This window comes from Oncorhynchus masou, chromosome 11 (genome assembly GCF_036934945.1).
Source record: "Oncorhynchus masou masou isolate Uvic2021 chromosome 11, UVic_Omas_1.1, whole genome shotgun sequence".
NCBI classification, from domain to species: domain Eukaryota; kingdom Metazoa; phylum Chordata; class Actinopteri; order Salmoniformes; family Salmonidae; genus Oncorhynchus; species Oncorhynchus masou.
In genome coordinates, this window is record NC_088222.1 from 24,889,829 (window position 1) to 24,913,748 (window position 23,920).

At 43.4% G+C, this 23,920-nt stretch overlaps 1 protein-coding gene across 1 annotated transcript in view; it reads left to right on the forward strand.

The window, feature by feature from the left end:
• LOC135547835 (roundabout homolog 2-like) overlaps nucleotides 1-21,692 on the forward strand; it is a 149,752-nt gene extending 128,060 nt beyond the window's left edge. Inside the window, exons 15-27 of the mRNA XM_064977063.1 lie at nucleotides 2,586-2,710; nucleotides 2,990-3,161; nucleotides 4,166-4,342; nucleotides 5,208-5,234; nucleotides 5,423-5,462; nucleotides 9,451-9,578; nucleotides 12,555-12,827; nucleotides 14,217-14,373; nucleotides 15,255-15,512; nucleotides 17,138-17,334; nucleotides 18,589-18,753; nucleotides 19,492-19,752; nucleotides 19,881-21,692. Of these exons, the coding sequence (XP_064833135.1) occupies nucleotides 2,586-2,710; nucleotides 2,990-3,161; nucleotides 4,166-4,342; nucleotides 5,208-5,234; nucleotides 5,423-5,462; nucleotides 9,451-9,578; nucleotides 12,555-12,827; nucleotides 14,217-14,373; nucleotides 15,255-15,512; nucleotides 17,138-17,334; nucleotides 18,589-18,753; nucleotides 19,492-19,752; nucleotides 19,881-19,882 (1,982 nt within the window). The 3' untranslated portion in view covers nucleotides 19,883-21,692. The remainder of the gene's footprint in view (nucleotides 1-2,585; nucleotides 2,711-2,989; nucleotides 3,162-4,165; nucleotides 4,343-5,207; nucleotides 5,235-5,422; nucleotides 5,463-9,450; nucleotides 9,579-12,554; nucleotides 12,828-14,216; nucleotides 14,374-15,254; nucleotides 15,513-17,137; nucleotides 17,335-18,588; nucleotides 18,754-19,491; nucleotides 19,753-19,880) is intronic.
• The last annotated feature ends 2,228 nt before the right edge of the window (nucleotides 21,693-23,920 follow it).

Below are 23,920 nucleotides of genomic sequence, written 5' to 3' on the forward strand. Positions count from 1 at the left end.
GTTCTCCACATTCCCTGCTCTAGGAATGTTCAGTTTGTCCCTCGCTAGCCTTCATGTACATATCTACCTCAAATAGCTCATTCCCCTCCCTGCACATTGATTTGTTACTGGTACTCCCTGTATAGGGGCGGCAGGGTAGCCTAGTGATTAGAGCGTTGGACTAGTAATCGAAAGGTTGCAAGTTCAAATCCCCAAGCTGACAAGGTACAAATCTGTCGTTCTGCCCCTGAACAGGCAGTTAACCCACTGTTCCTAGGCCATCATTGAAAATAAGAATTTGTTCTTAACTGACTTGCCTAGTAAAAAAAAGGTAAAATTAAATATAGCTCCATTCTTGTGTATTTTATTTTATTCATCTAGTGTTACTATTTTAAACTCCGCATCATTGGGAAGGGCTTGTAGGCAAGCATTTCACAGTTAAGTCTACACCAGCTGTAATCAGCGCATGTGAAAAATAAAACCCTAACCTTCACCCTAACCTTCACCCTAGCCTAGTTAACATTAGCCACCTAGCTAACGTTTGTGTTAGCCACCTAGCCACCTAACTAACGTTAGCTACAACAAACTGCAATTTGTAACATATCATACAAAATGAACGATGGACATCCACAAATTAATACATACCATACCAAACGTAATATATCATATGAGTGTCCCGGATTTTTGTTTACTATGTTATGTCTACCCCTGAGTCCAGGTTGATCCAGTAGCTGATTCACATTGTTCTTCCACAGACTGTATAATGCCATTACAGAACTTGTGTCACGCCCTGGTCGATATATATTATGTTTATTCTTCATTTATTCGGTCAGGTCAGGGTGTGACATGGGTTATTGTGGTGTGTTTTTGTCTTGGGGTTTTGTGGGATGTCTAGCGTTAGTCTATGTCTGCCTGAGGCGGTTCTCAATCAGAGTCAGGTGATTATCGTTGTCTCTGATTGGGAACCATATTTAGGCAGCCATATTCTTTGTGTGTTTCATGGGTGATTGTCCTTAGTGTCCTTGTTCCTGTCTCTATGTTAGTTTACACTAGTATAGGCTGTTTCGGTTTTCGTTACGTTCTTTTTGTTTTGTAGTATTTGTATTGATTCGTGTTTTGTTTTTTCATTAAACATGGATCGCAATCTACACGCTGCATTTTGGTCCGACTCTCCTTCGCCTACAGAAAACCGTTACAACTTGTGGCTTCTCAATTGAGTTTTGTCCTGAGTTTTCCCATCCAACCAATCTGATTTGAATGAGTTTGAATGAGTTGTACCTCGAAAATACAGAGATGGTAGTTCAAAGTATGAAGTTACTGTAGTGTTCTGAATGAATGAATAATAATGAACCTCCAACACTATAGAAACAATAGGCCCATGTGTTAAGCAATCCCATAGCCATGCTGTTAGCCTGCAGGTGTCTGCTAGCTGTTTGAATCCCCATACAGCTTTTGAAAGTGAAGGGTCTGAGTGGTCTGTCTGCCCACACAGGGGATAAAGAGTGTTTTCTAGATCTCAAACGATTGGCCTTGGGGTTGCCATAGTGTCACTTAGCACATTACGTGAAACACCGCGGGTCATATTTCTACCGGCGATACATCACAGAGCTAATGGACTTACTAGCATCTCCTTCATTACTGTACACCAGAATGGAGTGCTTTCATTTAGCTCAAATATGCACATCTTTAGCATCCAAGTGCTAGTGTGTGACTGTGTGTGTTGGCCGTGATCCATTAATATGAAGGCCAATAGTATTTTTATTTTTACCTTTATTTAACCAGGCAAATCAGTTAAGAACAAATTCTTATTTTCAATGACGACCTGGGAACAGTGGGTCAACTGCCTGTTCAGGGGCAGAACGACAGATTTGTACCTTGTCAGCTCGGGGGTTTGAACTCGCAACCTTCCTGTTACTAGTCCAACGCTCTAACCACTAGGCTACCCTGCCGCCCCAAATTTTGTAGCATTAGAGGTTCTAATTGGCTGTTCTATTAGATGGACTGTTATAGTGGATTCCCCTAAACCTATGAAGGCACCAAGAGACCTCTGCTACTTTGTTACTCTGTTGCAACTTTAAAAGAGAGGAAAAGGAATGAGATTTTAGAAAAAGCAAGATTGAACTATACTGTAAGGGATGAATGTTGGAGAGAGGAAGAAAAATAGAGAGAGAGTCTGGAAGCATGAAGTGTAGAGAGTGGTGGCTCTCCCAAGCAGCAAAGCACAATGCCACTGCTTTAACACATGTTGGCTTTAACACATGTTATTAAAGCAGTGGCATTGGGCTTTAACAAATCTTATTATAGCAGTGGCATTGGGCTTAAACACATGTTATTAAAGCAGTGGCATTGGGCTTTAACAAATGTTATTATAGCAGTGGCATTGGGCTTTAACACATGTTATTAAAGCAGTGGCATTGTGCTTTGCTGCTGCTACAGAGAAAGCCTGCCTCACTGAACAATTTTCATATAAATCAAGGCAGTGCTCTCTGTTGTGCTCAGTTAAACCACAACGGCAGGCAGCAGCAGCAGTTTTCTGTTGGAATGAGAATATCGGTATGTGGTAATATTTATGTTGATGTGTTTTGTTGTGCCTTCTCCCCATGCAGCGCCCAGCGCTCCTCCTCAACAGGTGACAGTGCTGACAGTGGGGAACCATAACAGCACCTCCATCAGTGTGTCCTGGGACCCCCCTCCCACAGAACACCAGAACGGCATCATCCAGGAGTACAAGGTAGGGAGCAACAATCTGTATAGGATACAGTAGTCTTATTGAGAATAAATGCTCTGGTATACAGGTTCACTGTATTTTTATTGTGTATAAATATTACAAGAAATGTCTACATTGCCCTATTGAGAAAGCTTGCTAGTAAGCATTTTATTACACTGTTTACCTGTGCCAATACGGTTTGATTTGATTTGAAATTGGGTATCAACTCTCTCTCACCACAAATTCCTGTCCCTGTCCCTGTGTGTGTGCGTGTGCGTGTGCGTGTGTGTGTGTGTGTGTTAGATCTGGTGCCTGGCAAACGAGACCCATTTCCATGTGAATAAGACGGTGGATGCGGCCATCCGTTCGGTGGTGGTGGGGGGTCTGCAGGCGGGGGTGCAGTACCGTGTGGAGGTGGCGGCAGGCACCAGCTCGGGGGTGGGAGTGAAGAGCGAGCCCCAGCCTATTATCATAGGTAACACATAAACACACAGAGCACAGGGTCTGAGGCAACCCACATAATAGCAGGGAACCCTAATCTGAATCACAGGCAGGCGGTCTGGAAGAATGATTGATCAATTTATCACACTTGGGAAAAAATAAATTCTGCATTGTCGGAGATCTCATGTGTACGGTTTGAAACGAGGGGTTCAGTGATTTCTGTAAGGCTGGCTACATACATAGCGATCTATCAGGAAATCAATAGCGTTTAATTTAGTGTAGTGTCCAGTAACAGTGTGTTGAGAGCTGTTAGCCATAATAATAATCCTCAATATCTGTGTGGCCGTTGCTAAAAATGGTAGACAGTGTTATTGGGGTGGGTTTATCATCCTATCACATCTTATCAAACTGCTGAGGGATGCGCTGAGTATATAGGCCTAAAATCAGTAGCAGAACCAGGCCAGATGCTCTTCATCCGTGACTTTTGACTGATGTGTGGGGGAAATATCCTCAACGGCCAGAGACAGGCAAACAGAGGCCTGTGGACTGAGGCTTAATGACTGGGGCTGGGGCTCCTGCTCAAGCTGGAGACTGTGAATCTAATTTCACAGCACAGTAGCTGCTGCAGAAAATCAAACTCTGTCTGAGCTGCTCTGTCAATCTCCCGTCTCGGAGCTCAAATTGATGAGAGCACTGCTGAGTTGATGAACACTCTGCCTACATATTGCAGTTTTTTATGGCTTCGATGGTGTGTTTTTTTATTTGATATTATTTATCTATAGTGTTTCATGGTGTTGTATTGTTTTTAACCTAGAAAATAACTGTAACGTGATTGTACCTTTCGTACAGAGTTTATTGTTTTTAGATTATATAGTAGATTTTGTTATTACCTATTGATAAACATTGATTTTAAACCATTTTGAAAGATGTTAGCTGTTGACTGGTTTAGGTCTAGTGGACAACATAGCACTATCCATCCACCAGATGCCATGCTGTCAATCCGATGGGTGTCCCTTGTCCCCTCCTGTCTGTCCCCAGGTGCAGAGCTGCGTGATGTGATGACGGGGGCGGAGGGCAACAACAGCATCTCAGACGTGGTGAAGCAGCCAGCCTTCATCGCTGGGCTGGGAGGGGCCTGCTGGATCGTCCTCATGGGCTTCAGCGCCTGGCTGTACTGTAGGAGGAAGAAGAGGAAGGGCCTCAGTAACTATGCAGGTCAGAACCACTATATACTGTTACAGACACAGGCCTGAGTAATATCAACAGAGATCAGACACACTATGCAAACACATTACAGTGTAGACTAGCTTTCCCAACTGCCTTTAGAGGACGTGTCTAGCGTGGATAAGTGGAATCCCAGAGGTGAGAGACAGATCTGTTTTGGCTCGATGGTATATAATTTCATGCAGAACAAAGGTAGAGATGTTCAACTCAGATGGAAATAAGTCTTATTTGCTTTAATTCATTGTGCACCAATATGCATCGGCTATAAACACAATCCCATCAACACTGCACCTTAAAACTCAAATACACTCAATTCAAATAAGTAATTCACATTCCCTTTCATTATGGAACCGTGACCCATGTTCACACATTAGCTGTAAATGTATTTTCCAGATTTAGGTATGCGTATTTTTTGATTGGCCTTCTGGGGGATGGGTGGGTAGCATGTAGCTGTGGACTATTCTCATTATAATGTGTATTGCTATCACCATGCTTCAGTGGCTGGTGTGGAAGCCATGTTGATTACCTAATTCTATAGTGATTTACTTTATTCACCATCGCTGCTCCTCTGATCCCACCTCTTCTCAGAGCAAATGTATCTTCAATATCCAGTTAAATGTTTCTGTCTCCTTTTTCCTGCCTGCTTTGTATTTCTCATCCAGCCAACCTCCATACTCTAGTTATTCTTTGTCACATTTTTCCTGATCAAAATGTGACTACCATCGTCAAAAGGATGGTGTTTGCATATTTTTTATGTCTGTGGTTGTGTTCATGTTTGTTTATGCTGACACATCGACGGTGTCGAGTGTCGACAGGCTTTTAACACACACACACTCTCTGTCTTTTTGTTTTGCAGTTCAGTCCTTCACCTTTACCCGTGCAGGTATTGACCATTCGTCCTGTCTTGTCACCTAACTTTGGATATTGGGCTAGAATATATTTTGAGAATATATATGAGAAAAATAGATAACAGTTTGAAACACATTCAATATTAACAAAGAACTCTTCTGATTAAAATTCTTCCCCCTCTCTCGCTCTACTTCCTGCCATCTCTCTCTGGTTGGACCACAGTGACATTCCAACGAGACAGAGGACTGATTGAAAATGGAAGGTGAGGAACACACCTCTAAAACCATAATACAATCAAAATCCTTATTAGGTCACTCAACCCTCCCAACACTCAAACACATTGTCATGCCATGGGCTTTACAGTAACAAATAAACATTAGAAGTGATGGTACATCCCTTGTGGAACGACATAGATGTTGGTGTAATGATGGTACTTGATCAACCTTCATGGAGGGCACAAAGTCATTGGAATATGAATTCACTTCTTATATGTTCCAACGCTCCTCCACTTATTAATCCTGGTGCAACACGTGTGTTGATGTATCGATTGTGTGAGTCATCAATCACTCCCGTGAAATGATCAGAAACGATTAATGCATGCAGAGCAGGTTTTTTTATTGGCTCGTTCATCCTGTGCGGAGGTGCCGGTGGCGGCGTTTCCAGGGGGTGATGAATTTGCCTGTCGACAGACAGGCTACCGCGAGGCTCACGGCACGCCTTCAGAATGCAAGCATATGTAACGATGTACAGTGATAATGACCCAGGAGAGAGGGGCCGGAGAGGAGACTCCCCAGTCCCACTGAACCCCAGGCAGGCTTGCAGGCAGACAGATCAAATCAAAGTTTATTGGTCGCACCCACAGTTTTGCAGATGTTATCGCAGGTGCAGTGAAATTAATATTAATGCTTACAGACACTGGCAGTATAAGAATGCAGATCACCCCTGTCTTCTACAGCTAGACTAGCGTGGTCTGTCTTACAGATCAGAGAGATACTTAGCTCTGAATATCATTGGCTTAATAGCATTGGGCACTGATTCAGTGAGAATATGAAGAGCGCTCCCCTATCAGCTATGGATCAGGGTTGTCCTCTCCCTCTCTGTTGTCTTGTGTTTTTTCTATTTCCTCTCTTTCTCTCTACTTTGTCACACCTGAGCAGGCAGATGCAGTCCTGAGCTGAAACAAATATAGCAAAAAAACACACTTAAAATAAATTGTGTTGTGTTGCCTGTGTCCACAAGTGTGTGTTTGCGAGAGTAATCATACCCCTTGACTTCTTCCACATTTTGTTAGGTTACATACAGCCTTATTTTAAAATGTATAAACAAATATGTTCCTCATCAATCTACACACAATACCCCATAATGACAAAGCAAAATCAAGTTAATTTAAACAAATATATACTTTATGAAAATAAAAAACTGAAATATCACATTTACATAATTCTTCAGACCCTTTACTTGGTTGAAGCACCTTTGGTAGCGATTACAGCCTTGAGTGTTCTTGGGTATGACGCTACAAGCTTGGCATACCTGTATTTGGGGAGTTTCTCCCATTCTTCTCTACAGATCCTCTCAAGCTCTGTCAGGTTGAATGGGGAGCCTTGCTTCAAGTCCGGGCTCTGGCTGGGCCACTGAAGGACATTCAGAGACTTGTCCCGATCGATCTGGTGAAGGGTACCAACACATTTCTGCAGTACTGAAGGTCCCCCAAAACACAGTGGCCTCCATCAATCTTAAATGGAAGAATTTTGGAACCACCAAGACTCTTCCTAGAGCTGGCAGCCTGGAAAAGCTGAGCAATCGGTGAAGACCACGCAAGAGTGGCTTTGGGACAAATCTCTGCATTCAGAGACTTGTCCCGAAGCCACTCCTGCATTGTCTTGGATGTGTGCTTAGGGTTGCTGTCCTGTTGGAAGGTGAACCTTCGACCCCGTCTGGGGTCTTGAGCACTCTGGAGCAGGTTTTCATCAAGGATCTCTCTGTGCTTTGCTCCCTTCATTTTTTCCCCGATCCGAACTTGTCTCCCAGTCCCTGCTGCTAAAAAACATCCCCACAGCCTGATGCTGACACCACCATGCTTCACAGTAGGGATGTGCCAGATTTCCTCCAGATGTGATGCTTGGCATTCAAGTCAAATAGTTCAATCTTGGTTTCATCAAACCAGAGAATCTTGTTTCTCATGGTCTGAGAGTCTTTAGGTGCCTTTTGACCAACTCCAAGCCTGGCTGTCATGTGCCTTTTACTGAGGAGCTGCTTCCGTCTGGCCACTCTACCATAATGGCCTGATTGGCGGAGTGCTGCAGGGATGGTTGTCCTTCTGGAAGTTTCTCCCATCTCCACAGAGGAACTCTAGAGCTCTGTCAGAGTGACCATCAGTTTCTTTTTCACCTCCCTGACCAAGGCCCTTCTGCTCCAACTGCTCAGTTTGGCCAGGTGGATAGCTCTAGTCTTGGTGGTTCCAAACTTCTTCCATTTAAGAATGATGGAGGCCAATGTGTTCTTGGGGACCTTCAATGCTGCAGAAATGTTTTGGTACCCTTCCCCAGATCTGTGCCTCGACACAATCCTGTCTCAGAGCTCCACGGACAAGTTCTTTGACCTCATGGCTTGGTTTTTGCTCTGACATGCACTGTCAACTGGGACCTTATATAGACAGATGTGTACCTTTCCAAATCATGTCCAATCAATTGAATTTACCACAGGTGGACTCCAATAAAAGTTGTAGAAACATCTCAAGGATGATCAATGGAAACAGGTTGCATCTGAGCTCAATTTCGAGTCTCATTGCAAAGGGTCTGAATACTTATGTAAATAAGTTATTTCTGTTAAAAAAATAAATAAATGTGCAAACAATTCGAAAAACCTGTTTTCAGTTTTTCATTATGGGGTATTGTGTTTAGATTGCTGAGGATTTTTATTTATTGAATACATTTTAGAAAAAAGTTGTAACATAACAAAGTATGGAAAAAGTCAAGAGGTCTGAATACTTTCTGAATTCACTGTATCCGTCTATGTGTGTGCGTGTGTGCGCGCGTGTGTGTGTGTGTGTATTATTCAATGTGTGTGTCTGTGTAATTTTGTGTGAACACGCCTGTGTGATTTTTATGGAAATTACTCCTATACTTGTTTAAACACCTTTAAAGCCATCACAAGTCAGATGTGTACAATTCCCTGAGCGCTTGGCAGGCTTGGCTCACAGGGAAATGCATTTGTGGACTACTGCATGAATTAACCAAATGCAAACAAAGGCATGTGAGGCATGTGACTGAAGCCTCTCTTTAAACCAACAGCTAGATAAGGTAATAGGGTAAAAGCACGGATATAAAATTGTGAAAAATACAGATACAGTATATGATCTTAATTTGATCACTCTGTTGTTGCTGAGAATTTTCTTGAGCCGCAGGAAATGCAGATGAGCTTCGCAAGTTACATAAATTCACTGAAAACCCACACAAACACATTATATTAACAGTATTCCACTTTTCATGTAACCTCATTTTGACCAGCTAACCACCGACCATGGCATCCTAACCACTGATCAAGCGACACTAAAGGTTCAAATCCTGTTGCTGCAGGATTATTTTGCTGTGACAATAGAGGTCAAATTAAGATCCTATATCTGTTCCTTATTCAACTCTTAGTAACAAAATACAAATATTTCTGTATTTATTTCAGACAATGGAGTGAAATTGCCAATTTCCTGTGCAATATGGGAGGGGTGGTTTCACCAAACCATCCTATGACTGTTGCCGTGTGTGTTGCTATGGAGACACTACCCAACTTCCCCGGGCTGGCAGACTAACCGCCAGAAGGCCCTCCATGATTCTACATTTAAAATGGAAATTTCTGTAGTGCTGGGCTCTAAAACTGATTTAATGTCTGTGCATTTAGTCCTGGTCCGTTTCTCCAGGGGGTGTTAGGGGCGCTAAAGCCCAGCACTGATTTGTGGACTTGTCAGTTTTTTATGTCTCTCTGTTTGCTTGTTTATTGTTGCCTCTGCTCCAGGCTGCTCCAGCGGAGCAGATATGCTGAATGAGGTTCCACAACAATTTGTTGTTGAAGCAGTCGGTATAACAACAGAAAATGAATAATATTGCTGGGATTCAGACAGCACCAGAGGTTTGTCTAATAACAATCTCACATTCCCTCTTCTCTTTCCCATTCTCTCTATGTATCCCTCCCTCCCTCCCTCCCTCCCTCCCTCCCTCCCTCCCTCCCTCCCTCTCCTCTCTATATCTTTCTAAAAACAGTCATCCTGGTCTGCTGAAAGCCGGTGACCCAGGATTCCCCTGGTTGGCTGACTCCTGGCCCTCCACCAGCCTACCAGCAAATGGGGGCTTGGAAGGTACCAAGGAACGAGGACACTTTGGCAGAGGAGGTAAGAACACAGAGGTATCACCACTGGTCAAACAAAACCAAACCCAGGGAACTAGAGAATGGAGGTTGAGAGAGGGCTGACCCAGACCCTCCCAGCTGACCACGGTGTCACTCTATGCCACGGCCACACCATGGCCCCACAGTGAGGCCTGAGGTCAGAGGTCATGTGCCCAGAGTGAGAGGATGTTAATACGTATGAGCAGCATGCATTATTCAGTGTGGAGGGTATACTTCAGCAGGCATACTGACAGGCTGTCACACACACTTCGGACTTTCAGTCTCTCTGGATCATGCTAAGTATCTCATCACTATTGGCTTAAAAAAACTGGGGGAAAAACAACTTTGATGAGAGTGTGTATGTATTTCTTCTGTCTGTCCATGATTGGTTCAATACACTTTCATACTGGCTGTAGTAATAATAATAATAGTAATAATTAAACCTGCAAGCAGCATTGCCAGGGTTCAAGCTCGGTCAATCAATCAAATGTATTTATGAAGCCCTTTTTACATCAGCAGATGTCACAAAGTGCTTAAACAGAAACCCAGCTTAGAACCCAAAGAGTAAGCAATGCAGATATAGAAGCAAGGTGGCTAGGTAAAACTCCCTAGAAAAGCAGGAACCCATGAAGAAACCTAGAGAGGTGCCAGGCTCTGAGGGGTGGCCAGTCCTCTTCTGGCTGTGACAGGTGGAGATTATAAGAGTACATTTCCATTAAGGCCAGATTGTTCTTCAAGTTATTCAAACATTCATAGATGACCAACAGGGTCAAATAATAATCACAGTGGTTATAGAGGGTGCAACAGGTCAGCACCTCAGGAGTAAATGTCAGTTGGCTTTTCATAGTGGAGAATTCAGAGGTCAAGACAGCAGGTGCGGTAGAGCGAGAGACAGAGAGCGAGAGGGACATACTGTTATTCATTGTTGATAAATGTTGAAGTGAATTGAGAAGTTGTTATAAGAGGGCAAAAGTGTTAGTAGTACCTGAAGAGGTGCATCGGGTGTATTAATAGTGTTTCACAATGAAACGTTTTACACACATAAATCCACAGTCAAACACACACACAAGCACATACTCACACACTGGCCCCATAGCGCCATCATAGGGGCAAATTGGACACATCACCCTAGGATGATGAGCTACTTATACTTATTCATCCTTACCATGCTTGCCAAATATCAGAACTCAAAATCAAACTGTTCATGCAGTATGCTTCGATATATAGTGCCTTCAGAAAGTATTCATACCTTGACTTATTCCACATTTTGTTGTGTACAACCTGAATTCAAAATGGCTTAAATATGTTTGTTGTTCTCACCCATCTACACACCCCATAATGACAAAGAGAAAACATGTTTTTAAATTTTTTCGCAAATTTCTTGAAAATGAAATACAAAAAATATTGAATTTACATAAGTATTCACACCCCTTTGCTATGACACTCCAAATTTAGTTCAGGTGTATCCAATTTCTTTGATCATTCTTGATGTCACTACAACTTGATTGGAGTCCACCAGTGGCCAATGTAATTGTTTGGTCATGATTTAGAAAGAAACAGACCTGTCTACAGTATATTTGTTCCCACAGTTTACAGTGCACGTCAGAGCAGAAACTATACCATGAAGTCTTAGGAAATGTCAATTGATCTGTAGAATTGTGATGAGGCATATATCTAGGGTGTGTTTTATTTAATCCACTTTAGAATAAGGATGTAACGTAACAAAATGTGGAAAAAGTCAAGGGGTATGAATACTTTCCGAATTCACTGTAAGTCAAGGGCAATGAATACTTTCTGAAGGCGCTGTATTTTGGACTATTTTTAATGATGTTGACTACTTTAAAGTAGTATGGTATTTAGCATGTATGGATGCATATCTTCAAACGCGATATTTTCCAGGACCCTAGCTGAAACAATATGGCCGCTATGAGCCAATGAGCTTGCCTGAATGTTTTTTCCTGTCCAACAGCATCACCGTGCGAACAAACTGAACCATACTTTACAGGTTAGCTACGCGCATATCCTTGAGCATATGTGCAAAATGTCATCACTCTGAGTTAAAAAGATTAAGATATATAAACATGTTCCTGTTATAGCTGGTAGGTACCCTAGTGGTTAGAACGTTGGGCCAGTAACTGAAAGGTTGCTAAATCAAATCCCCAAGCTGACAAGGTAAAAATCTGTCGTTCTGCCCCTGAACAAGGCAGTTAACCCACTGTTCCCCGGTAGGCCGTCATTGTAAATAAGAATTTGTTCTTAACTGACTTGCCTAGTTAAATAAAAATAGCTCCACTGTGTTGTTCTTCAGAGTGTTTGGAACATGTGTACCAAGTATTATTACAATAGGAATATCATGTGACTGATTTATGTGACAGACCACGCACAATTAAATGCTTTTTGGTCAGTAACGGCCATGTTATTTTAAGTAGTTTTCTGGAAAATATTGCGTTGTTAGAACTTTGTCCATAACCAGAATAATAATAACCCACGACAGCAAATTCAATAGGTTTTCACCAGCTTTGTTCAAGCTTCGTTTCACCAGCTTGAACTCCTAATAATAGATGTGGGCAAGTGGTGGTGAGTGTTTATGTCTTTGTACTTGTGTGTGTGTGGCTGTTTGAGAAGGAGAGATGCTATGTGTGTTTTGGTGCCATTTTCCTGCAGCTCATTTAACTCCCACCAGGCTGATGAGAGGCCTGGGGCTCCTGTGGGTAAAGCTGAAGGTCAGCCTTGTGTGACAGGCCCTTTCCCTGTGTCACAGCGTAGGGCCCCTACAAGGCATTGCATGACAACATGATAATTATTCTGCTAGCTAATCACTTGGATTCATCTCAGTTCATTTGATATCAGTTTAACTAATCCAGAGAGCCTAACACTGGAGCAGCAGGGAGTGATAATGTGTTACACACTGACCTTAAAGATTGGTAACTTTATCTCTCCATGAATCTCTGTCTGTTCCCTCCTGTCTCGCTCATCTCAGACGTGCTGCCCTCTGGAGCAGGTGAAAAGACAGGTACCATGCTGTCTGATGGTGCCATATACAGCAGTATAGACTTCACAGGCAAGGCGGGCTACAGCAGCCCAGCACGTGGCAGCCAGGCCACCCCCTATGCCACCACTCAGATCCTGCATTCCAACAGCTTCCATGAGCTGGCTGTGGACAGACCAGACCCTCGCTGGAAGGCTTCCCTTCGAGCCCAGCAGGAAATAGCCAACCTGGGCTACTCAATGACCGATGGACGCCCCTGCAACGGTAGGCAACAGCAACACTGGGGAAACACAGGAAGGGGATGGGCAGGGTAGGGCTGTGTGGTTTTGAATGTGTGCCTGCGTGTGTACCCCAATGGAGCGTGCTCTAAAGCATAGCAACAGATCTCCCTAAATTGTAGCAACGGCTGGATGGTCAGTCACAGAGTGAAGCTTAGCATTCATTAGATGCCTTTTTGGAATAACAATAGGAGTAGAGAAAGAGAGATAAAGAAAGAACAGAGTCAATAGAAACAATAGAAGAAGAGATTATTTTCAGTAGATTGATTGGAAAAGAGCAGCATGTTTAGTTGACATTTTAGCAGACGGTCTTATCCAGAGCGACTTACAGTACAGGAACAATTAGGGTTAAGTGCCTTGCTCAAGGGCACATTGACAGATTTTAGCCACTAGGCTACCTGCCACCTTGGAGAGAGAGAGAGAGGGGGGGGGGGGAGAGGGAGGGAGGGAGAGAGAGAGAGAGACACACTGTGTAAAAACATATTAAAGAGAGCGAGAGAAAGAGGGAGCGAGAAGGGGGTAGCAGAGAGAGGGGGAGAGAGGGAGGGAGAGAGAGAGAGAGAGACACTGTGTAAAAACATATTAAAGAGAGCGAGAGAAAGAGGGAGCGAGAGGGGGGCAGCAGAGAGAGGGGAATGTTATATTTACATTTTCATTGAAAATGGACCCTGAGGATATTGTTGTTAATCGCTCCTCTCTCCTCATGTCGATTTTTACTCCTCAGCCTCAGGAGTTTTTCTACTCTAGAAATGTCAGAGAATTAAGGCACATTTCTTTGGATTAATTTGATTAGCAGAGGCAGGGATTCCTTTGTGTTTTGACCCGTGGATATACAATTAGCTTGGCTGTGCGGAGTGGAGGCGTATTGTTGAGAAGGTCTCAGGCTGTCTGTCTGTTGGTCGGACGTCCATTCTCTTATGTGCTCTGGGCTGTATACTCAGCTGAATGCTGGTTACCTGAGAGAGATAAGGAACAGAGAGGAAGAGGAAAAGAGAGAACAGACAGAGGAAGCTAGCCTGTAGCCCCGGGCCCCAGGTCTCTACGCCTCTTTAAGAAATGTCAACATAGAGGAAAAGTCTTAGTGCTCCGTCAGCACACTGAGAGGAGAGAAATAATGAGAGCCAGGTGGGGGAGAAGGAGAGGTAGAAAGCCCAGGTGATGATAAAATAGCTTTCCAAGCAGCAGTGTGTGTGTATGTGTGTGTGTTTGAACCCAATGGGGAATAGTATCAGCTCATTAAAACCCACAGCTTGAGGGCTATAGGGATATCTTCGTATTGTGAGGCAGAGACCAGGCTGATAAGATAAACTATCAATCTCTGACTTCCCTTCCCTCTCTCTATCTGTATTTTTCTCTCTCTCTCTTTCCTCCTCAGGTGGAAAGGGCGGCAAGAAAAAGAAGTCAAAGGGTGGGACAAAGACCTCCAAATCCAATGGGTCCTGTTGGGTCAACATGCCCCTGCCTCCCCCACCCATGCACCCTCTGCCAGGCACCGAGGTGGACCACTACCCCCCAGAGAACCATGGAGGAGGGTAAGATAATATTCTCTCTGTCTGGACACACGTCTATACATATACCTATACACATCATATCATGATGCTGCACAGGAAGTAAAATAATGACAAGGAACACATGCAGCCTCTCTTGTCTATAAGGGATCAGATGTATGTCTGTGAACCACTGAGAGGAAAGCAAACCCTCTCCTAATTGGCTGTAACCAGCGTGGCTCTCTCTCTCCATGAACCTACCTATATCTCTAGCTCTGTGTGTGTGTGTGTGTGTGTGTGTGTGTGTGTGTGTGTGTGTGTGTGTGTGTGTGTGTGTGTGTGTGTGTGTGTGTGTGTACACTCAAGGAGAGCGCTAAGCACAGACGAGCAGGAGGTTGATACATGGAGTAGTAAGCTCCCTCTGCCGGTGCCTGTACTAGTCATACTGAGGAAACCTTCATTACTCTGCTTGGTTATTACATGAAAAATATACTGTTTTTGTCACAGGCATTTTTTTGGAAGGATGGCAGTGAGAAAACCTTGGGGTGTGAACACATATCTTGCAGCCCGTTTCAGGCAGCTTTGGCTGGTTAAACCACCACTTATGACAAAACAGCATGTGGTGAGATCTTGTAATTTGATCTCCCCATCCCTGCCAGTGGATTTGTAATTACAAACAGCAGCAAATGTGTGTAATTCCCTCTCTCCCTCTGTTGAGAGATAGAACATCAGATAAAAATGTTTAATGGTCTGGCAAAATACAAACCAGTAGAAAAACAATTGTATTTGTCTGTGAGCTAAGCATACAACACTGAGAGCACTAGCAGTAACACTTAGAATTCTAAACACCTTAAACACACACATCCACAGAGAAGTGCAGGATACGGTTTCAGTTCAAATTACTCACATTGTAGTTCATGTTGCAGGTATGACAGCGACAGCTGGGCCCCGCCCCTTCCCGTTCAGACATACCTCCACCAGGGATTGGACGACGATATGGAGGAGGAGCGAGTGCCCACCCCGCCCCTCAGGGGAGTGGCTTCCTCCCCGGCAGCAGCTCCCTACATCCAACCGTCATCCTCCTCCCTTAGCTCCACCCACCACGAGGAGATGCAGTCCATGCTGCAGGCCCACCTGGATGAGCTGACCAGAGCCTACCAGTACCAAGTGGCCAAACAGACGTGGTGAGCAGGAGAGAATTTACTGTGGATCTGACAATGTTTTTATTTAAAAAAAATATTATACCTCTTTACTTTCTACCTAGTCTCTTCTCGAGTCTGAGTCTGGTGAGAGAGACTTCTTTCCATGTTGTCAGGCATATGTGTACAGGTGGCAGGGAAGTCTGGCGCAGGAGATTCTAACGGAGTGTAAAATGGAGTCTTTTAATAAAGTCCAAGTAACATGCTCCATAACACTAAATAGACAAAATGAACAATAAAATAAATATGGGTACGAAGACCCGTCGCGCACCTATACAAAACACTACACTGACGATGAACAATCTCTGACAAAGACATGAGGGGAAACAGAGGGTTAAATACACAACAGGTAATGAATGGGATTGAAAACAGGTGTGTGGGAAGACAAGACAAAACCAATGGAAAATGAAAAATGGATCAATGATGGCTAGAAGACCGGTGACGTCGAACGCCGAGCACCGCCCGAACAAGGAGAGGCAACGATGGCAGAAGTCGGCAGAAGTCGTGACACATGTAGTCTCTTCTCGAGTCGTAGTCTGGTGAGAGAGACTGCTTTCCATGTAGTCTTCTTCTCAAATCTGAGTTTGACGAGAGAGACTACTTTCTTTCTAGTCTCTTCTCAAATCTGAGTTTGACGAGAGAGACTACTTTCTTTCTAGTCTCTTCTCAAGTCTGAGTTTGACGAGAGAGACTACTTTCTTTCTAGTCTCTTCTCAAGTCTGAGTTTGACGAGAGAGACTACTTTCTATGTATCCGTAGATCATGATATGATACAACAATTGTGCTTGCTACATGTTTTCAGTGTATTATGTATCCACTTTCCACTATGAAATGAAACTAAGTACTGTACTTTGTGTTCTTTTGAATTGCCCCAGGTACTTGTTAGACTAAATTGCCTATGATATTTCAATCATGAGACATTTACCCTGCAATTTCTGCTTTGTGCTGTGGATGAATGAGATGTCATTCTCTCCAATTGATCTGGATGTTTTTGTATATCAATAGCCAGTTTTTGAGTGTTTGATATCAGTGTGGTATTTAGGTATGTCATCATATCCCCTGGTTTCATGTTTCCTGCAAAATATAAAAACAGCCCTTCATTGATTACACCTCATTGGGAAACTTGTCATGTCAGTAGGAAAACGCGTTGAGGTGGTAATGATGGGGTTTGGCCTAGCGCGCTGCTTTGACAACAGGAACAAGAGCTGCTAATTACATGGGTGTCTCATCCATAGTGGGGCTAGGCGTGGGGCGAGGCTTCAGAGGGGACAGCTGTGGGGGAGATAACAGACATGTTACTGACAGCCCTGCCTAGCCTGCCATTCTTTTCCCTTCACCCAGACAATTACCAGTTCATTGTGTTAGTGCGAGCACGAGCACCGCAGAACTAGCCAAAGCAATCGCCGCACGCCGCACATGGAAAATAATGAATTCAATCTCCCACACAGGCACTCACTCACACATGCTGAACGGGGCTCTAGTACTGCACTCTGGTATTTGGTTGTTCGTGGATTTGTGTTTTGGCCTTTACTTCCTGTTTGTTAGTGTCTTTCTCTACCGCTCTGTGTCCAGCTTCAGCGCCATAACATGTTCCCTCATGTTCTATACAGGCATATGAAGGGCAGCCAACACCCGCCTATGGCCCCTGTCCCTCCGATGGGGTACGTGTCCAGCACGCTTGGGTCTGACCTGGGAAACAACATCCCGTGTGAGGAAGAGGAGGAGGATAAAGCCTACGGAGTGTCACATCAGCTCTGTGGCTTTGACTATACGGCCAGATGCAGCATGGACAACCATGAGGGCTCAGGTGACACACACACACACACACACACTCAGATCATGCCCCTCATTTCTTCACAGTGCAGACAGGTGCACACATCTTTACATCGAGCAGGATGACAAAGATTTGGGAGCAGTGAGAAAAATTGGCAATAGCAATATGGTTTTATTCAGTCGCCACTTACGGAGACTAAATGCTCATTATGCAGTTTTGACTGACAGTTTTTTTATTTCCAATTTTCTCAACCGTATCGTGTCATACTCAGAACCAATTGTCTGATTTTTTCATATTGTGATATTCAGACTCATTAATTTGAACAAGGAATTGAATGAAAGGGAAAGATGTATTGTAATCTGGTGTGAACACATGAGTGAAATCCATCTTCATTAAATAAAGAAACGTCAAACTGGCTAGTTATTTGATTTCAGATGGAAGCAATCATTTCTCCACAATATCTAATTTACGTTTTTTTGTTCAATCACTCGATGCCATTTCAAGTTTATGACCATATTGTCTAAACACTTAGTCTTTTAGCCTCTCTAAAGCAAATGACTCGGAAGAGTGTCTAACATCAAAAGCTATGAGGAGAGTGAGAGCACAAGGTGAGGGGACAGATCCAGAGGTCAAAAGTGTGATGTGTTTTTGTAGAGCACTAGTCTGAGTTGTGGGAGAGAGTGAGACCATGGTTCAGTCCTAGTCAGGGAGATCATGGAACGTATGTAGTGCCTGGCTGAGACACGGGACACTGTGCTAATATACTGTGGTGTGTCTTTGATAAAGTAGGTGATGTGCAATAATCTGCTGTGTTGCCTCTATGGGGAGAATGCTAGGCTAGATCAGCTTATCTCTACAATGGTCTCTCCGTTGTCTCCTCTTCCGCAAAGACCAGGCCAACACACACACACACACACACACAGAAAGTCCAATGCACTTAGGATGGGAGCCATGAATTATAACCACATTGTATCCTTTACCTTGAATTGTCAAGATGTAAATGTTTACCCATACTACCCACACAAACAGTCTTATCTAGGAAGGTTTCTTGCACTGATTTGTACCCCCTCTATCTTCCTCTCCTCAGTTAATATGATTTACAACATGTATTTTTTCATACTCGAGTTAATTTTAGTACTACACTGAATCCTTTCTAGCATATAGTTTAAAAGTGCAAAAGCTATGATAATCAGTAACTTCTTGCTAATCTAAACTGATTAGCTATGTTGTGCGTCTCCCTAATTCTCTGTCCCTGTGTCCCTGTCCTTTCTCCATCACCCCATGTAGGTAAAGGTTACTCCCAGCGGGGTCGACCAGTCAGCTCAGGCTCCACAGAGAGCAGTGCTCTGGGTACACAGAGCCTCGGTCACCAGAGGGCCACACACACTGGACGCAAACCCCAGGCAGAAACTGTTGGGACACTGCCCCGCCAGAGAGACTCCCCCACAGATGGTAAGACATGGGGTGAGGGGGCAGAGAGGACAGCCAGAGAGAGAGAGAGAGAGATGAGGAAGGTGGATGGTATCTCTCTTTGTTGAATGTGGTTTATAACAAACTACATTGAGTGTACAAAACATTAAGAAAACCTTCCTAATATTGAGTTGTACAACCTCATTTTGCTTTCAGAACAGACTTAATTTGTCAGGGCATGGACACTACAAGGTGTCGGAAGCGTTCAACAAGGATGCTGGCCCATGTTGACTCCAATGCCTCCCACAGTTGTGTCAAGTTGACTGGATGTTCTTGGGGTCGTGGAACATTCTTGATACACACGGGAAACTGTTGAGCATGAAAAACCCAGCAGCGTTGTGGTTCTTGACGCAAACTGGTGCACCTGGAACCTACTACCATACCCTGTTCAAAGGCACTTAAATATTTTGTCTTGACCATTCACCCTCTAAATGGCACACATACACAATCCTTGTCTCAATTGTCTCAAGGTTTAAAAATCCTTATTTAACATGTCTCCTCCCCTTCATCTACACTGATTGAAGTGGATTTAATAAGTGACATCAATAAGGGTTCAGGGCTTTCACCTGGTCAGTCTATGTTATAGAATGTTTTGTCCACTCAGTGTATATAGCCATGCTGATCTCTGTGACATGTTCAACCGATTACAAAGGCCACTGTGTATAACCCATCTTGGGAGCAGTATTAACCAGTGCCTTATGTCCTCCTCTCCCTCCTCAGTGGCCTCTCCTACCCCTGAGCCTGTCCACAGTGTGGGGGCAAGGCTGCACGGGTCATGGGCGTCTGGTGGCTCGGACCCCCCAGAGGAGTGTATGGTCTCAACGCTGGAGCGGCAGCATATGGCCTCCTGGAGCGGCAGATCCTCTAGCATGGCCACTCTGGGCAGGACACGCCACAGGGCTGCGGCTGGCGCGGGCACAGACCACCCACACAACATCCATCTGCCCCCCAACAGCACCGAGCATAGCTATGGAGAACGATGTACGTATTCAGGCTCTCCGTAGTCACACAATGGTATTGTTTCTGGTTGGTGGGAAGCAATTTACTGTTGGTTATATGTGATGTACTGTATTCACACCTTTGTCTGTCTGTGTGTCTTCATCTCTCAGAGTCTTTGTGAGTCGGTGCTGCCTGTGCTGCCTGTCCCAGGACACCTTGTCTATAAGTGCAATGAGATTTCCCCTCTGCGAATGCTATAGGATGGAATATAAAGAGAAGGCTGGAAGATGAAAGAGAAAGAAAGAGGGAGCCAGAGAGAAACGCAGAGCTGTAAATGTGATGTACAGACACACATCTCAGTGTTCTTTTTACAGTGTTACTTTCATCCCTCCTTCCAAAAGAATATACTGTATATCACATGCCCCTCCTATTTCATGTCACATGATGTACAGTAACTCACTCCACATTAATGAAAAATAAAAATCTCTGCAGTTAAACTATTGACTCATGAAAGTGAAAGGACTTGCATTTCCTGTAAATAGGTTTTGTATTTTCAGTTTTTAATTATTTTTTATTTGCTATGCAAGCCAAATTCTGACATTGAAGTTGTCTCGTTTACTTGTCATTTTACATTGTGAGTTGGACTGTGGTGCCACATTTGTTTTTCATAAATGCTCGAAATATTGCTTCATTTTGATGAAACTACTGTTTTGTTGTTTGCACAGAGCGTTTTGTGATGATAAGCACAAAGTCATCAGCTGAGGCTCAGAGAAGAATGATGAAGAGGAGTGTCTATAATATACCTTACATTTAAGAAATATAATATTCGACACAGTAAATGCTTTTCAGAGACAGATGTATTGAGAGATATAAGAAACACAAAGAAATTCAGAAATTAAACAGATGCCCACATAGAAAATGTTATGATGTTTTGTTTTTCAATCTGCAGTGGTCCGTGGGGATGATGTGACAGATGTGCAATGTTGCCCGTACACTATATGCCCATTAGAGTGAGACAGCAGTACTTGGAACCCTCCAAATAATGACAGTTCGGAATAATCAATAAAGTTAAACCATCTATGTGTAACATTTCAAATGGAGGCAGAGGACAATAGCTAGTTGTTGATAGGGAGGTGTTGGGCCCATAGAGCACCACTCAGGTGTGGTCAGGTGTGGACAGCTGTGTGCAGAGATGGACTCTGTCAGTGTTACCCATGGGGACAGAGTGATAACACAGTGAGACAGGTCTTAAGATGAAGAGATGTTGGCCTTTAGAAATCTAGCTAATCCCGGACTGGGTTTTCAGAGCTCTGAGTGACTAGCAAGCATGATTAACAACAATATGCAATTAGATTATAATAATAGACCGATCATAGATGTGATGGCCGCCTGTTTTAATGCTAGTGGTGCGGTATAATGTGGCCCCTTTATCACCCTGGTAACAGACTGGTAACAGATGAACGCTCATCAGGACACGTATGGTTACCTAGGCATAGTGAGCCCCTTGCCAAGTGAGGAAATCCTTAACACTGTAACCAGTCACGGAGGGCAGCTGGTTGCTAGTTCTTGCCTACGAGATTCATAATGCAGTGTTTTGATTCCCTTCTTTGTATGGTTCTTTTCTGGTTGTTCTTTGTATTGGCTCCACCTGTAAACACTCTGTACCTGCCAGAGTCCGGTCTGCCCTCAGGAATACACGTACAGTGTGGCCAGTCCTACGATACAAATAAAATGTGTATGTGGAATCAACCATGAGTCTCTGTGCTATGCATGTGAGTTGATGTGATGGTCCAAGATATTCTCCTCATATGATAATTGTTCATGCTGATTTTCTTAATAATGATTTTCCCATTAGGACATTATGTGCATACTCTTATAAGCTCCACATTAGCATAATGCACACACTTTTAACAGGATCAGAGATTAGTTACATATGAATAAGAACAATACTCGGTCTCCCTCTCAAGCGTCTCTGTGTTAAATCGGTCTTAGTCAGAGCTGAAAATAAAATAATTAGTATTTCATTTTTATGCATCCATCCCTTCACTCTCTTTTTTCCTACACCAGAACACATTTACTCACTGGAGGAAATGTCAGAGTTATCCATTTACCAAGAAAATATTGAACACAACTCCGGCATCGGCGATTTGGGCATTTCATGATACAACGAAAGATGACGATGATGATTCTCTCCTTTATTCCAGTTATTTTCCATCACCTTTATGGGATTTTGAAGATGCATGTGAATTCAGTGGTGATTACATTTCAGACATTTGTCGTTAGCAGTCGACATACTGTAGCTCATTTACTGCATTCAAGAAATGCAATTGCATTGATTTATAGAGTTATGGTGGCTTTTCCTGGGGCATCCATGCCTTTCAACTCCATTTGTCATATCACGTACTGTACACTCTACACCTAATGAATCACAACTGCTACATGAGATCACATTTCTACTACAACTATCCAAATCACTGTTGCATACTGCATTGGCTCCAGCCTCTGTCACATACGGTACATCTCTCATCTCTCTGGGCTAAGCCTGGCTGTTCCTACTGCCAAACACAGAGGAACAGGACACAACTCTAATGACAGAAATGGAAGCTATAACATATTCCACCCCACATCCTTTCCATTCCATTTCTGTAATATCACCCTTCTTTACACCCATTGCAATAATGATTAACCTTGTCAGCTTAGTCATCCATCATGTGTAACACCTTTCCTCTATTCAGTGTTGCCATTCCGTGGACAAAACCTTTGAAATGATTCTGTAGAGCTGTGGCCTTGGAGCTAGAACAGCTCATTAATGAGTCATGAAATTTGGCTGATTGCAAAGTTTGAACAGTAATCTTGTGTGATGTGATTACATGGGCGGAGGGAAGGAGAGGATGGAGGTCCCAGTCTAGAGCACCATTACCCCAGGTGGATGGGGTCCCAGTCTACAGTACCATTACCCCCAGGTGCATGGGTGGAGGCCCCAGTCTGCAGTACCATTACCCCCAGGTGGAGGGTGTGGAGGCCCAGTCTATAGCACCATTACTGCGATTTCTCGGCCATCCTCACGCTCTGATGTACCTACGACAATAATCTAGTGAGCACCTCCGCCCAAACAAGGCATTTGATTGGTTTAACATGTTGCAAGGCGTCACTGATTTACATCGATTTTTTAGCTGATTTTGTGCCATGAAGTACACCAGGCTTGTGTACCATTACCATTGTGTACCATTATGCAATATAGATGAAAACCCCATAACAGAGTATGTTGTAGTTTAAATACTTTCGTATAAAATAATTTATGAGACAGGATTTCTGTATGTCGGATACATACTGTAGATGTGTGCTCTGATCAAGTGCTGTAGGCCTACTGGGGTGATAGCCTTCAATTTCACTCTTTCAGCCTCACTGGTATTCTCCAGCATTTTAAAAGCCTTGGTTTTTATTAAAGACAGCCCTTTGTGAACAGAGGGAGGCAAGAGTGCAATGAAAACATTCTGAAATTTGAATTGAAGACAAGGAAACATACACGCAAAACACATACATACAGTACACATGCAGGTAGCCTAGTGGTTAGAGGGGTAGGTTATTGGTTAGAGCGTTGGGCTCTAACTATTGAATCCCCGAGCTGACAAGGTAAAAATCTGTCGTTCTGCCCCTGAACAAGGTAGTTAACCCACTTCTCCCCGGTAGGCCGTCATTGTAAATAAGAATTTGTTCTTAACTGACTTGCCTAGTTAAATAGAAAGTTCAAATGTAAAACAAACACACACACACACCTGTAGTATCTAAGAAAGCATTTTGAAGAGACATTAAGCAGTTGTCCAAGACAAAGGCCTTCTTTGCCACTGGATGTCAAAGTAACCAATAGCCTGTTATCTCTAAATGAAAGAATAACATAGAGAAAATAGGCAGCACAGTCAGAGTAACCAATAGCCTGTTATCTCTAAATCAAAGAATAACATAGAGAAAATAGGCAGCACAGACAGATATACAGTATCTTAAATTCAGATTGTTGCTTCTATGTCTTTCAAAATAATTGATATTTCTTTGCATTTTAGCTCATGAATGAACTAATTTCCTAGCCATTTCACGTACTGTAGAGTCAACTGTCACTACTCCAGCTGCCTGTCTGACTTCTGCTAAAGTTTAGTTTTGGTAAATAACACACCAGATGGCCTAGTTACCTGCTTTTACTTCGAAGCAGCTGCCA